This window comes from Gymnoscopelus microlampas (assembly GCF_963454915.1).
Source record: "Gymnoscopelus microlampas genome assembly, chromosome: 12".
NCBI lineage: Eukaryota > Metazoa > Chordata > Actinopteri > Myctophiformes > Myctophidae > Gymnoscopelus > Gymnoscopelus microlampas.
In genome coordinates, this window is record NC_139949.1 from 5,851,240 (window position 1) to 5,868,540 (window position 17,301).

Below are 17,301 nucleotides of genomic sequence, written 5' to 3' on the forward strand. Positions count from 1 at the left end.
TTGTTTAAATAGGGCTGAAGTTTTTGAATGTATGTTTTGTAATAATAATTCAAATTGTGTGTGTGTGTGTGTGTGTGTGTGTGTGTGTGTGTGTGTGTGTGTGTGTGTGTGTGTGTGTGTGTGTGTGTGTGTGTGTGTGTGTGTGTGTGTGTGTGTGTGTGTTGACACAGTAATGGCCTTATTTAATTGTATTTATTGATTCATTTTAATTTTAGAGGTATTAAAAAGGTCTTAGAAGTCCTTAAACTGTCACTTTATAAATGTGCAGTATACCCCACAATTACACAATTGAGTTTTTATCTAACCCTAAGCAGACAAAATATGAACATTTTAATTGTTTTGGTGCTTTTTTCTATCTATTAGTCACCCCATGGAGACTTGAATTCATGGATATTTTTTTGTTTTTGTCTCATTCCTAAGACAATTATTTGATGACCGGCAGCGATTCCGGTAGGAGACACAAAGAGTCTCCTTTGTGTCTCCTACCGGAACGGCTGCCTACCGGTCCTCTGGTCATCAAATAATTGGCTATTCAATTGGCTTTTCAAATAAAATCTTGGGGAAAACTTATAATAAGCCGACCTGACAACACTGGCTGCTGCTGCAGGCACCATATCTCACATCAAGCTGCAGCATCATTAAATAATTCCACACCAAATAGTTAAACTCTTTAGTCTGTTACAACCAAATTCACCCTGAGACAAAGAGAAGGGCACGGCGGCCAAAAACACAAGAACTGTAACGCACACACCAACATTGCACTGCGTAAAGACGCACAGCAGCTGCCCAATTAATTGACCAACGCACAATAGAATAGAATAGATTAATAAACACATACTGTAGGCTATGTTCTACCTTATTGAATGAGCAGCTGTTGCATCAGTGCGCTTTCGGTCGATGATGCAGTCCTTGTCCAAAGACACAAGAGTCTCTTTTTTCAATTGCCATCAGCATAAAGGCCTCGACTCTCGAGGTGTTCCTGTGATGCTGTGCTCCTCAGACGGTTTTTGATTCATTTTAATGTGGAAAAGCTTCGCTCACATGATGTGCGAGCACTGACTGCTAGCACTGACAGCAGCATGCACTATGGACCGACATTAACACTATTTTCAGCAGACTGCTGCTGGGCAAACATCTTTGTTATTTTTAAACATTTCCCCGCATCAGCCTCCAGACATTTTCATTTTTTAACTTGTACTTTCTCCGCATCAGCCTTTACTTTTTTGTTTTGTTTTCTCTCCATTCTCTCCTGACAGTAGAATCCACCTGCTTGCATTCTATTGACGTATTCCCGCCCGGCTTTTTGTGAAGTGGTTTACGTCAAACGTACAGAGCAAACCACTTGAGCGGGGGCCGGGGGAACAAAGTCTATACCTCCCCTCCACTAAAGTGTCACTTCAACCCCCCTATGACAATGTAGTGAATGGACCGGGCCGGACAATTTCTCTTAAAGGGCCGGTGGGCGGTGGCCCGGTGCAGGGCTGGGTGTTTTTTCTTTTTTTCTTTTTTACAATAAAAAAAAAAAATGCTTGGCTTGGCCGCGGCCCCAGACTGCGCGGCCGTTCTGGCATCTGCCAGAAGTGCCAGACCGTCCAATCCGGGCCTGTGTGTGTGTGTGTGTGTGTGTGTGTGTGTGTGTGTGTGTGTGTGTGTGTGTGTGTCGATGTTTGTAACATTTGAAACTTCAAGAATCACTAAAACCTGAGAGAGACGCCTCTCCCCCCTTCCTAACCCACCCTGTGTCACACACACACACACAAACTCCTTGCATCGGCCATTGCGGTTGCAAGTAGTTGCATGTTGCAGGGTGTTGCATTGGCGTGGACTGGCTTTATACTTTCTTTTTTTAGTTGCAAACCTCAACTAAGGCTAAAATGTTGTATTAATAATAATAAAAAAGAAATCGATCAAATATAACATTGGGTCTCAGATTCAAAACCACTCCTGTAGCCAGTATCGTGCAAGAAATGATGTGGTCAATATCACTCATGTTATGATTGAAATATTGTGTCCAACAGGACGTTGATAACGACTTGACTTCAGAAAAAATGGATGCAGAAAAAAGGGGTGAGTATTTTTTTCTGTACTTGATACAGTTCAATGCCTGAGGAAACCAGTGAGTAGGTTGATAGCTGGTGATACATTTTGTTTACCAGGGTTGTACATCATCCATATCTTATTACAAAATTATATTACAGTTGTTATACTATTGGTGTGGACATATGGAGATTCATTTTTCATTCCTATGATTCTCTTATCTCAACCGCTCTCTTTTTGAGTGGCGCCAGCCACTCCTTCAAGTGACCGAGTGTGTTTGTCCGTCCGTCCGTATGTCCGAGCACGGCAACAACAGCTGCAGCTGATTGCAACACAAAGATGCAACCAGTTACACTAATTAAACACAAACAGGAGACAGTGCAACACGTGCGCCACTTAAAGACATGCGCGTGCACACACACACACACACACACACACACACACACACACACACACACACACACACACACACACACACACACACACACACACACACACACACACACACACACGCTGGCTGGCTGGCTCAGCACACATGTGCACAAAGCGTGCATGTGTACACACACACACACACACACACACACACACACACACACACACACACACACACACACACACACACACACACACACACACACTACTAAAAAGACTAGGGATGTTCGATATTGACTTTTTATCAATATCGATATCAACCGATACCGATATATGCAGGCTTTATCACCAAAAGCCAACTAATTGTAGGTATCTACATCTAATAAAATAGCTATACTATCAAATAAATCTAAGAAATCTAATATAATACATTGGTGGTCATTTGAATGAGTCCCACTAATCTTAGATTAGATGTTGGCCTATTTGACAGTGCATATATATTTTTTATTTTTATTTTTCAAAAAACGATACCGATATTTTCCGATATTACATTTTTAAGCAAATATCGGGAGGCCGATAATATCGGACATCCCTAAAAAATATCTACAATTTGCGTAAAAGTTCCTGTTGGCTGGGCTTTAAGCAGCCATCACTCCAGTTCCCTGCTTGCTAAACTTCCCGAACTTAGTAGGTGCTCGTAGATGGCCAATAGGGACAGGCTGTAATTACTGGGCCCAAAATGGTCTTGCCCCTAAATATATCACAGATCTGGTGCCTCCCTATGACCCACCCCGTAGCCTAAGATCCTCTGAGGAGGCCCTCCTAATAAACAAATTTGGTCACAAAAGGTGATCGGGCTTTTTCTGCACGAGCACCTACACTATGGAATGCCCTACCTGTGGAAATTAGGAAAGCAAATTCCCTGACATCTTTTAAAACACTTCTAAAAACACACTTATTCAGGAAAGCCTTCCCCTAGATCCCCCTATCAGCCATAACTGTTTTGTGTGTGCTGTCTTTCTATCTAATACCTATTTTATGTTATATTATTTCTTCCTTATCCATGTTCCTTGACTTATTTTAATTACCAGATATGTTTTTACTGCTTATCTGAACTGAATGCTTTTATGTCAAGTCCATAAGACTTTTTAATCTTGTATGCTATGTTTTTACTGTTGTTCAGCACTTTGTAACTTATGTTTTGAGAAGTGCTATATAAATAAAGTTATTATTATTACCCTTATTATTACACTTATTATTATTATTTTATTATAGTTATACTCACCATCATCAATTAAAATAAATATCTAAAGGTCAATGGGGGAGTCAGAAGAAAACTACAGGGCTGTTATTATGGCAACAATTACATATACTTTAAAAGATGAGTTATGTGGTATATACTGTAGACTTTTACAATTATGTTTAAATAAATGACACTGTTCTTGGTGACATAAGACATGTGGAAGGAGTTTACACAACATCAGTGTGAAAACAAACTTGTTTTAATCAAACTGAAAACACAAAGAGATCTGACACCTTGTTCACATCCAAAGATCATTCATTCTCTGAGCAAACAGAAGCAAAATGTATCAATTTAATTTCTTCAGATGTTTTGAAAAATATGAAAGCATAAAGCATACAAATAATGTTGAATAAACACTAGGATGAGCAAAAACATGACATTATAGACGCCTTAACAGACGACGTCACACTGATATGAAACAGTATGCGCGCGCAGGTCGGCAGCAAAAGAACCCCAGCTTCTCATAAGATGCAATGTAAAAGTGGTCACAGTCTCACGTGTAAAAATGCATCCCATCAAACTTTCAGATGCTGTTTTTCTCCCAGTGTGGAGGAAGAATGCTTAGGATTTTTACTGTGATCTCTCGCTCTTGAAATATATAATCCTTGGTTTCTGTTGTGTGTAAACAATAATAACTATCCAAAGCAGTTGTCCTCAAAACTCCACCTCCAGTGGCTGTCATAAGAACCGAGGGAGCGCTCTATGATCATGGCACCAGAACCTGCTTGGCTCGCGCAGCTGCAGCCCGTCAAGACTGATTTATGCTCCGTCCCGCGAAGGTGTCGCGCGCAGAGAACGGCCGAGAATAGCAGATCTCCAAGCTCACAGCGGTCGCATCCGCGACGCGATTGTGAGCTTGTATGTCAGCTGTTCTCTGTGCGCAATACCGTTGCACTATGAAGTATATATGTGTCGCTAGGACGCACCCCACTAGCCTACACACAGAGGTGGTTGAATGAACTGAAACAAGCTCACCCTAAAACAGCAGGTTTGGGGATCTGTTGGGAATTGATGACATGAAACGGTCACCTGTGCGTCCAGTCTCAATGTTTGTAAACACATAATTGGTCTATTGGTTTGAGATGAATGGAAATAGCTTTGAGACAGCATGTAAAAATGTGTACAAACATTAAGACCTTAATATCTACTGTAACAGAAAATATTTGAAGCCTAATTATTTTAAAGATAATCTTCCTTAATATAGGTTATATAAAACATATGTATAAAATCGATAAAGGAATAAAAAGACCCCAAAAAATCTTTCAACACCGACAAAAAAGATTGTTTCTGATATGTAATATAATATATGATTTATTTAAAACAACAATTGACATCAAAATGTATCCTTTCTATTTTATTTCTCTACAATGCAGCAACTGTAAAATAATCTGAGAAAATGTTCTAGGTATGTACATGATAGGTGTGTGTGTGTGTGTGTGTGTGTGTGTGTGTGTGTGTGTGTGTGTGTGTGTGTGTGTGTGTGTGTGTGTGTGTGTGTGCGTGTGCGCGTGCGTGCGTGTGTGCGTGCGTGTGTGCGTGTGTCTGTGAGTGTGTGGTCCACTTCATCCACACATGAGGTGTTGAGTTGTCCTACACAGCTGTATCTAAGGAGATGAAACAAAGTTACAGTAACATTTTAAAACAGGATACTCTGTCACTGACCATACAGTATAATATGGAGTCTGGCATTTTATTTTCTGTTCTTATTCAACTTTGGAATATTAAATGTACTGAATTAGTATTACTCCCGCCAATGCCTGGCATATTAGAGTCATTACGGTTGTCAACCTGAACACTTGCTGTACTATGTGACCTGAAGTCTGTTTCCATTGAATAACATAGGCTGAGTTCATTTACACCTGTGAGTCATTTTTGTTCTATCCTGTAGTTATGTTTTGATATCATGGAGGCTAGTAGCCTGCATTAAAGATCAAAGGATTGGTCTTCCTGAAACCTTGAGCAAGGCACTGATTCCCCAACTGCTCAGTGGCAACATTGGATTAGATCATTGGATTAGATATAGTGTATACGTACCATTCTCGTAGTCAACAGAATTTTGGATTACGTCATAGACACTTGTGTCACCTAAAAGGAAACAAATAATCATTGATGTGGTGCTTATTTGTGTTAATTCATACATGATTCATTTGAATTATTCTGATAATTAGGGGGAAAACGGACTGACTAACTTTAATGTAGCTACTACAAAACATTTAGAAAAAATGTTTTATAAATGTATATTTATCTAACCAACAACATGATTGGTTCAAACACTGACCGTGTTGCAGTGGGCAGTACACATCATCAGGAGCTCCACTTTGATTGGTCATCTGGACTACAGCTGAGTCCTGATTGGTTCCTTGAGACTGAACAGGTCTGTAATTAAAAGATAAATATTTAATAGAAAGGAAATAGCAAACAAGAACAAATCTACTGCTGCCATGTGGATGAATAGACAGAGATAAATAATGTACTTACCTGACATAATCTGGATCTGTAAATTAATTAAATTGACTATTAGTCAGTTACCTAGTCAGTTATTAGTTTAGTCAGTTTGTCCTTCATGAGAAAGCTTGTGAACGAGGTGATGTCACTGACACACTGAACACTATGCTCTCCACAGTGAACAGAGAGCCACGCCCCCTCAACCTAATGATGAATGAAGTTACTGTGTTTGGGGGCGGGGACTAAAAACATAACATATCAAATCGTATTTCTGAACCTGAAAATAAATGACAGTCCTACAATTGTTGTTGTTCATTGTTTATTGTTTATTATTTATTAGACAGAGTCCTGCGGTCCACACAAAAGACAACACATTCAGCAATACCATAATTCCATAATAGAAACAAACAAATGCAGTGAGATTAAACTCATCAATAAGTGCATTCAACATAGGTTCCCTACCTACTGCATGTTGAATGCACTTATTGGTCGCTTTGGATAAAAGCGTCTGCTAAATGACTGTAATGCAATGTAATGTAATGTAATGTAATGTAATGTAATGTAATGTAATTAAAATCATTGGATTACATCTTTAAAAAAAATCATATAGGCTACTTTACCATTTTCATAGTCATCATGGTGGCTGATTACACCGTAGATGTTTGTGTCGCCTAAAGGTAAACAAATAAGCCCTGTTAATACAAACAGTTTCACTGTAGTAAATTATTGTAATAATTAGGAAAAGCTAACAAAGAGCATTGAGACAGACTTTAATGCAATTCTAAAAAAGGACATCCATTGTATAATCAATGAAAGAGCTTTATTTTTGAAGTTATACATTCATTTAAATAAAATAATCCTGGGTGTCAGAATCGTCCTTAAAGGAGGAGTTCACCCAAAAAATGACTTATTTTCTATCAATTACACACCCCATGAAGCCTTGATTTCATGGATTTATTTTTGTTTTTGTGGCATTCCTAAGACAATAATTTGATGACCGTGTGTATTTCCGGTAGGAGACACAAATAATCTACTTTGTGTCTCCTACCGGATACATTAGCCGGTAGGAGACGGGAATCAAATTATTAGCTTAAGAATGCGACAAAAACAAAAAATAATCCATGGATTCAAGGCTTCATAGGGTGTTCACTCTCCATTCCGACATCTCACCACTCCGACTAGTGGCTTCCGCGTGCGGTTAGGGTTAGGGTTAGGGTTAGGTATAGGGTTCGTCAACGTCGGAAAGGCGACATGTCGGAAAGGAGAAATGCACCCCTTCATAGGGTGTGCAATTGATAGAAAATAAGTCATTTTTTGGGTGAACTCCTTTAAAATAATTGGTTCACAGACTGACCGTGTTGCAGTGAGCAGTACACATCATCAGGAGCCCCACTTTGATTGGTCCTGTGGTCTGTAGCTTTGGTTCCCTGAGACTGAACTGGAGCCACACTTTGATTGGTCCTATGGTCTGTAGCTGTTCCCTGATTGGTTCCCTGAGACTGAACCAGAGCCACACTTTGATTGGTCCTGTGGTCTGTAGCTGAGCTATGATTGGTTCCCTGAGACTGAACCGGTCTGTAATTTAGAGATATACAATATTTAGCAGAAATTAAATAGAAAACAACATGCAATCTACTGCTATCATGTTGTTGAATAGAGAGTTAATACTGTATTTACCTGGCACAACATGGAGCTGTAAAAAAGGCACATAAATGGTACATAAATCATTGATCCAGAGCTCCTCAGTGATTATAATATATATGTAATATATGTATATGTGTATATATATATATGTCAGAGGTCGCGTTAGTCCGATAATTGCCGTTTTTGACCGTTTTTTTATGACAAAGACCGGAAAAAATAAATCTCTCCGGACATCCTGACCGGTTGATAATGACACGGCTGTTCATTAATTATCACCGCAAAATTAGGCACATTTCAAATCCTCTGCTTTGCAAGCTCGCTCTCTCTCTCTCGCTCGCTCGCTCTTTCTTTCTCTCTCTCTTAACAGCTTGCGTGTGTTTCTGGGAGAGAGAGAGAGAGACGTAGCCTACTAGACGTAGAAAGAAAAGAGTTTGTCACACGCTGTTAGGTTACACCTATTTCCTGTTAATAATAACCAGTGTAAAATGTGCTGCATTGGGCGGTAAATGGGAGACACTTTATTGTGAAGGTACAACAGGAAGAAGAAGAGAGCTAGTTGTTGCTGCTGCTGCGTAGCCAGCGGTCTCGGCAGTCCGCGGTCCGGTTACAAGTTACATTACTGTATATAAAGTTGTCTTGTGTATTTAACAGCCAGTCACACACAAGTTGTATCATTACTAGTTAGAATATGTCACAGATACTAGGCTAATACAAGGGCACTCGTGAGTAAAGTTGGCAAGTTGCCCTACAGTTTAACAACAGTGCAGGTTGAAGATGAAATCTAACACAGATGCGTAAATACTCTTCACAACAGCTATATGCTACTGCAACTATGGCATCGAGGTGAAACGTGACGTTAATCATAATCGTGGACCTATTTTTAACTCTATGAGGTGGACACGTTAAAACGTTACCACTTTGAACTGAATAGCTCTATGAAGAGACGACAAGATTCTCACAACTCATCAACTTTCCCACGGCTGTCCCAACTAGACGCACGGACCGCATCCACTGTCTAATTATACAGTATAACCTCCTGTGAGTGAGTAGTGGTCTATAATGTATTGCCCTAACAGGTCAGCTGAGCCACGTTATGAAGGATTCATCTGAAATGCCCAATTTTGTGCAGTGCCCTTTGATTAGAAAATGCATACAAACGCAATTGATTATTGAGAAACCATTACGCACGCAGCATGCGCAAATGGTAATGTAGGTAATTAATGTATTTGTGTAAGATGACCCTGCTATATAAAATGTGTATATTATGATGGTTCATGTTCAAATAGCTCAATCCAAAATATAATGCTGTAGGCCTAATTGTTATGCTGTATTTACGCACCTGCTTGTCATTAATGCATACAAATAATTATGACCGTTATTTTTGTCAGATGTCCGATAAATTTGAATCCTTCCGGACATTGGGACCGGCAGATTAAAATCCTAGCGCGACCCCTGATATATGTATATATAATGTAATATTTCTCACCTTTAGATGTTATGCATCGACACAGCAGGAGCAGAAGGATGGTCAGTAGAATCACAACAACAATCAACCACACTACAGGTACTACAAGTTCCACAGGTACAGTCACTGGAGGTTGAGCAGAACCAGTCACTGGAGGTTGAGTAGAACCAGTCACTGGAGGTTGAGTAGAACCAGTCACTGGAGGTTGAGTAGAACCAGTCACTGGAGGTTGAGTAGAACCAGTCACTGGAGGTTGAGTAGATCCAGACACTGGAGATTGAGTAGATTGAGTCACTGGAGGTTGAGTAGATCGAGTCACTGGAGGTTGAGTAGATCGAGTCACTGGAGGTTGAGTAGATCGAGTCACTGGAGGTTGAGACACTACAACACCATATTAAAATATAATTTTAAATAAATAGAAATAGGCATAGATTCATCAACATGTGACATGTCATGTCAAACAAGGGCACTTTCCAGATACCCAGCATAGCATACTCGCTCGTACAGCTCGCAGACGCTATGACAGTCAGACACATTAATGACAGGGGAGAGTCAGTGAGAGTTGTGAGAGCTCGACAGCAGAATCACCGTCATTTCTTAAATAAATCGCCCTGTCATTCATATTGATTCCCCGACTTCAAAACACGGACGATTTCTTACTTTTTAGTGTGATGTCTTATGTTTGTGTTCCAATTCTTGCCTCCTTCTGCCTTTGTTTTTATCACAGCGCGAGAGCACAGCTGAGAGTGCAGCTATTGCGCGTATCAGTGAAAGTGCACACTCGAAAATAATTAATTATTACTGCAACATGTCGCCCTTTAGTGTGTGTGCTTGTGTGTGCGTGTGTGTGTGTGTGTGTGTGTGTGTGTGTGTGTGAGAGACAAGCAAACAGCATTTTCCTCGCGACTTGCAGGCGAGGGGGCGGGGGGCCGGGTGAAGTCAAGGCACAGATGGCTGCGTGGTTGACGGACAACGGATGCACGCTTATGAGATACAACAAAAACAAAACCTGGCGAAACAGTTGCGTGCATTAGCGCAAGATGAGGATAAAGGAAACATTCAGTCTAAATGTCCAGTTCGCTAATTCACAACTACTACTACTACTTTTGTATTTGAAACTTTAAATGTCTCTAAATATTATAAACTTTCACAACAGCCTAAGTACAAATATCATTTATGAAAAGGCTACTATAAATATTATAAACTTTCACGACAGCCTCAGTACAAATATCATTTATGAAAAGGCTAATAGGCTACAGTGAAGTCGGACTGAATGACTGAAACTTGTTTTACTCTCTTGGTGTTTTGTTGTAGGGGATTATCTGGCACATGTATCTGTTATGAAAGAGAAATTGTATCATGAGTGAAACGGCTATAGTCCTTTGAAACCATAAACCTACCTAGGCCTACATCTAAACCAGTTGTCATATTTACATTTCCTTACACATTACACATTCCTTACATTACACATCCTTATAAGCTATATATTTCTGGGATGCATAGTAGCGTGGCCTCCCGGCGTGTGTGTGTGCGTGGCTCTGCTATACGTGCCTCGACATAACGTCTTTCTCAACACAAGGCATATCAAAACGCTCGCCCCAAAACGCACTCGCCCCGGGCCAAATCCGCCGGCATTCACCTGCTATAACGTCACCTCACTAAAACGGTGCCAAAACTTAACCTTATTCGACACACAGGGGGAGAGAGACACAGGGACAGAGAAAGAGAGGAGCGCGACAGAGAGGAGAGCGACAGAGACAGAGGAGGACAGAGACAGAGAGGGGAAGGGAGAGAGAGAGGGAGAGACAGAGAGCCAGAGAAACAAACAAGTCTGCACGGCATGCTCAGCACAGGACACTCAGCGTTGCCATGTCTTTTGATTATAAGCGAATTTGGCTTACTTTTCACCTTTCACCTTTTTTTAGAACCTTTAAAATAATCCTTAAAGAACATGTCAATTCAATAGTTTTAACAAATTGCAACGCACATACCAATACTGCAGTTAATGTTGATTAATATAATATATTTAATAATAATAATAATAATAATAATAATAAGGGTAATAATAATAATATGTATTTATTAAGTGTGTATTATATTTACCTTCACAAACAACACCAGCATCTTCACGGTGACTACAGCGTACGATTCTTCCAAACCCTAAATGTCTGCACTGTGAGAGACTTGATTCACTGCCTGAACAATTGACCTCATCCAACCAGATCTGCCCAACACCTTGTCCGAAGAATGCATTCCTCTTTGCTGACAGAGCCCTTCCACAGCCTAACTGTCTACACACTACCTGGGCATCACGCGTACCCCACCGATCACCACACACTGTCCCCCATCTTCCGTCATTGAAGATCTCTACTCTGCCAGCACAGGAGTGTGGTCCGTTGACCAGCCTCACTGGATGATCAACTGAGTTAGAAGAAAAACATAAAAACAAGAAACTTAATATTGTTATTAGAAGAACAGTTTAAACTGCATTGTGTAAAATGTCATAAAGCCTGAAAATGATACAATAAATGTGATGCCCGGGTTTGCATGAGGTTTTATTTAAGACATACAGTATTGTTTGTTTCCCCCCTCTTTTTTAAAGCATTTTGCCTAACAGCCCCTCCCCAAACTGCTCCCAGATCTGTTAAAACATCTTGCCACCCCCCTCAGTCTTCCATTCACATAATTCCTAGTTCCAACTATGATGGATTATCTAGTGAAAGATTAATGGCAGTCAGTGCTACATTAATACCTAAAAACCAGTAGATTCTGTCTGCGACCAGCTAATCTCTGCCACCGTTGGCCTGGTCGCTGTGAAACTGTGCACACACACTCGCTGGATGCCACAGCAGAACCTCTGTCCCACATTTTTAAGATCAGCCTGTCATAGCGTCACCATGAGGCCGACTTTTGCAAAACACATTTTTTGATATTACTCCTACAGATTTTGTCCACACGCGAATCACGTGAATCGGTACACAGTATCTCTATAGCCAATTGATCAAAACGGATCTGTCCGATTTTCCATATTCCATCCTTATTGGCAAAGATTGGCTTCCAAAGTTTGCAGGATTTGTTCATTTTGAACAAAATGCCTCTAATCATGAACGCAGCATGCGATTTCCGTGAAGTTTTCATAGTAGATTTCCACTTGGCCCAGGAAGAAATGCCACTTGAAAACTTTCAAATGAGCCTCATGGTGGCGCTATAACAAGCCGATTCTTGTTTTTAGCTATAACTGCACTGATCTGCGTGAAACTTTGCACGCACACTCCCTAGAGGCCAAGGAAAAACCTTTGCCCTGCATTTTTCACATAATATGCCTTTTAGAGCGAGTTTTGTTGAACACATTTTTTGCTCTTACTGTACTCCTTCAGATATCGCGAATCGGTACACAGTATCTCTATAGTCATGTGATCAAGATGGATATGTCCGATATTTCATATTCCATCCTACTTCGCTAACATTGGCTTCCAAAGTTTGCAGGATAGGTCCGGTTTGAACAAAATTCCTCAAATCATGAACGCAGTGTGCGATTTCCGTGACATTTTGCATGAACATTCCCACTAGGCCGAGGAAGAAATGCCACCCTTTTCACATTGGCCTTTCACATAACGCCACCCAGCAGGTCTAATTTAGCAAACCACATTTTTGGAACAAAATGCCTCAGATCATGAATGCAGTGTCCGATTGCCGTGCAAGGCCTAAGAAGAAATGCCTTTTCAAATTGGCCTATTATAGCGCCACCAGGAGTCCTTATAACCTACCTGACCTAGCGGAGACTTGTGCTCCGAGGAGCACTTTTTCTAGCTCACCAGGGAAGAAATGTTACTGTTGTACATTTCTGCATTCCACTGATACAGTATGTTGCATCTCAACATTGCAAGGGAGACGTGCTACATCGCTCTGTGTGGCCACTCACTCAGCTAACACCTCGCTTGGGTGCTCCCAACCTGGCAACCCATTCAGTAAAAAGAAGGAAAAACCTATTTCTCTCCCCTTTGTTTTTGCAGTATCTGTCTAGGGCGCTTCTAACTGGCTCAAGCCCACAACTGCTGACTCAGTGCTGTTCAAATCGAATACTGACAGGGTGCTATGAAAATCCATGAATTCATATTTATTGTGTATTAATAGGATGGTAGGAACACATCAGATGGCCTGTGTCTCATTACCCATAATGCAATGCATTGACGTTGTCTCACCATCTGTTTGAGCAGCTCCACAGCAGATGAGGAAATACAGCACTGTGTGGAGAGAGAGAGAGAGAGAGAGAGAGAGAGAGAGAGAGAGAGAGAGAGAGAGAGAGAGAGAGAGAGAGAGAGAGAGAGAGAGAGAGAGATGCACAGCAGAGGAGTTAGGGGTTCAGTATCTTGCTCAATGACACTTTGACATCAGGTGTAACAGCCCTGAATATACAGTACCTCTGCCCAAATTACGCCTGTGTTTACAGTGTGCTAGCCTAGTTTATATAATACACTGGGCAGAATATACCCCAGGGTGTAAAACAGGCCAACCCTCTTTAACCCCGGGTATAGTTTAGGTGGGGGTAGATTTGGGGCTTTTACACCTGGAACCTTCCGATTCCCAAGTGAACACTCTACCTCCAGAGCAACTACTGTACCTCCCCTAACTGATTGCAGTTTTATTGAAGTTCATGTTCAAGTTATCATCACTTCAGCATTCTGTTCACTTCAATAGTTCATTTCATTTGAATTCAAGTGGTATTCAAGTTCATTTGAATAATATGACGCTTATGTTAACTACATGACTCTCCTAAAGCTCACAGGTGATCTGCATGTGTGAGTCTCTGTCTGTCTGTCTGTCTGTCTGTCTGTCTGTCTGTCTGTCTGTCTGTCTGTCTGTCTGTGCGCACACGCTTTCTCATAATGACTCTCAATCTCTTCCTCCCTTTTTCACACATACACACATCAAAGGAAGGTTTTAGGGCGTTGTTGATGCACCGCATCGAAATTAAATTAAATTAAATTAATCTAATAGTTAAAGTCAACTAAAATAAGATTGAAATACAATACTCACATGATATTATGCAGGTTGATGCAAACTTCATCTTGACAAGTGACTGAATGCTACGTAGTTTGATACAGACTCTGTGCTTCTTTCACTTCCTGTGTGGTGAGATGCTCAGCCTATCAACGGAATGTAGCAAGTTCACTATGTGCATTATGTCCCAATTTCTCATGAAATGTTGCAACATTGAATGACAGGAATACACACTCTATGAAATTACACATGAAACAGGAATCTGTCTTTCTACTCAGTCCTGCAGACTTTTGTGTAATTTCAGCTACTCATCTGAATACCATTAAAGCAGCATAAAGCAAAACTAAATATTGATAATTTATGTGAAAGATGGTCTATGTGTCATATATGGCACTAACAGAAAATAAGCCTTTGTGTTATGTTATTGATGAGAGAATGCTGCTTTCATGTAAAAACAAGGGAATGTTATTTTATGTTGCTTTACAATGTGTATTCCTTTTGAAAGAGGCACAACAGACATTTGTGCTATCTGTAGAATAATTGTAACTCTTATTAAACCAAATAGAACACACTTTTAGAGCTGAAATGAGCTGAAATGTCTGTCCCATCATTTCCCTTTAGTTTTAATATGTCATAAATTGACTAGTTCTGAGAGTGCAAATATATACTTCAAATATTTTAGTTAAACCAAATTAAACCTTAAATAAAATAAGGGGGTGTAGTCTCAGTGACACTAAATGGTCGCTGGTGGTGCCATGAGGAAATAGGGATTAGGGAGGTAACAACAACCATAAAGTAAAAAGTGAAAGATGAGTTGTATAATGTACTGTAGTTAGTGAGGAAGAACACGCTCATCCAATCCAAAATAATGCTGGTGCTGGTCGGAAGAAAAACAAACTGTAGAACGAAAGAAAACTGCTTTTATTGCACCCAATGAGTTCTGAAGTGACATTGTACAACATGTTACCAATTAGCTAAAGATAATCAATCACATACATTTGACATGAAATGTAACAGGTTCTGATAGATGTCAATAATCATCATGTACCGTATAAAAATGCACAAATCACCATGTCGTGGTCAGAAAGACCTAGACAAGTGAGAGACAGTGAAACAGTGTAACTGTACACCTGATTGACCCATTGTCAGCATTCTGAATGGTCTCCGACCGACCAACCAGCAGGTTCCTTCAGCCTTGTTCCATCCTGGTTCTGCCTCCTTCTGGTTGTTTATGCTGAGTTTGATTTTGAAAACATATCCAGTTTTTGGAGGAGAAAAAAATGCCCAGTTTGTATTAATGATAGTGGACATTTCTTTGGCTAAAGAAGAGTACTGAATAGCATAGGTGAACCTGTTGTCACTGGTTTTGCTCAGGTACTGGGCTTGTGGCCCATTTCTTTATGTAACCACTATGCACAAATCTCTGTTCCAGATCAGTCCTTTGCTGAATAAAGCCAGTGTCATGATCAATGATCAATATGAATAAAATGTTTGTAGTTCTGATGTGTTGTGGCCAATGCCATACAGTCGTACAATATTGATTCATTTCACATTTACAATGGCTAGTTTAAAAAAGGTTCAACAGTAGTCAAGCCTATCTAGAGAGGTCTGAGTGCAACACTAAACAAGATAAAATGTGCAGAAAGAAAGAAAGAATAAAAAATAATGAAATAAAGAAAGAAAGACAACAAAAAAACGATCTTAACAACATTGGGATTGTTCAGCCCTCCTGCTCTGTGCTGTATTTACAAAAAGGGGGGAAACAATTGGTAATAATAGTGCTAATATCACCAATTTCTAACACAATTACACACAGGAGAATTCCTTGCAAATAAACGGTAAAAAGGTTGGTTCTTTGAACCATTACCAATCACAATTAAAATATGCCTTGAACAGAGACTTGAATCTTTCTTCATTTGCAACACAAGGAATGCATTTCTGGTTCTTTAGCCACCAGGCTTTCCTCTTTCTCTTCAGTACGGTTAGTAATTGATGGTGCGTTTTCCTAATAGACAGTCTCATCAACATTTTGAGAGAGAGAGAAAACAGAAACATAAAGCTCTTATTTATCAGTAGGTATCACAGAACACAGTGGAGACTTAAATGACACATGTTCAATTAGTATGACTCATCAAGTCAGTGTGTGGATGTAAATCACATTGTTAAAGTGTGAATCCATGTGACTTCTTCGATGTTGTCTTCTCTTCACCATGTTGTCCTGACATCTACCAACCTGGAATAAAACCAACTTTAAAAAGTTAAACCCAAACACTCTGACTGACTGTATAAGATATTACAGTCAGATGAGTCTAGCAGTTTCTATTTAACTTCCATAAGGTCACAGCATAAATGATATACAGAGATCATGTGGCTGCTCCCAACAGTTATGTTTTTTTTTGTCGTTTGAGCGCCACAATTACATACAAAGTTAATGCAAAGTGGCGCGACCGGGCGCGATGTTACATTGAGCGTCGCGAGCGGAGCCACCCTTCGCCTCGGATTTGCTTCGGATGGAAAAATCCAACTGAAGCGACAATGGCTTCCCCCCACTTCACCCATCACGTCCTGACAGCCAATAGCCTGACAGCCTGACACTGTTGATATTGTTCTGCAGGATATATTTGGTTTGATTCATCCAGCTCTAACCGACTGGGAACCAGCAACACGGGGGAAAGACAATACACAAGCCTTTGCAGAGACATGGGAACTGATAAGATAAGCAGCCTATAGCAGGAATTATGTTTAATATATTAAACGTAATTCCCGTGGCTCTTACAAGAGCCAGGTGTTTTTTGTAATCCTGAGGTACAAAATGGAACCGTCGGGTCCATTTGGTTACACTCCCAAAGTTAAATTAAAACCGTAAATTTGCGCTACACACTGTGTTCTTTTTACTCCCGACTCGAGTCCGAAGCCGAAGGTGACATCTAGCTGAGCGGATGGTCCTGCTCAATCTACTCTGGCAGCAGGCTACAGTTGCCGGCTGGGAAGCAGGTCAAACCCACGGCCGACTCGGTCTGTGTTTTTGTCAGCT

The 17,301-nt window shown here is 40.4% G+C and overlaps 2 protein-coding genes across 2 annotated transcripts in view; both read right to left on the minus strand.

The window, feature by feature from the left end:
* LOC311057145 (scavenger receptor cysteine-rich type 1 protein M130-like) overlaps positions 1 to 17,301 on the minus strand; it is a gene marked incomplete at its 3' end in the record, with an annotated part of 248,967 nt that overhangs the window by 211,938 nt on the left and 19,728 nt on the right. The gene's annotated exons all lie outside the window — the stretch shown is intronic.
* Positions 5,231 to 12,134, minus strand: LOC311056717 (uncharacterized protein; the record flags this gene model as incomplete). The annotated part of the gene is made up of 7 exons (XM_084073525.1): positions 5,231 to 5,316; positions 5,747 to 5,797; positions 5,991 to 6,088; positions 7,835 to 7,850; positions 9,288 to 9,440; positions 11,586 to 11,687; positions 12,122 to 12,134. 7 exons carry the CDS (start codon positions 12,132 to 12,134, stop codon positions 5,303 to 5,305), a joined length of 447 nt encoding a protein of 148 aa, XP_083929651.1. The 3' UTR covers positions 5,231 to 5,302.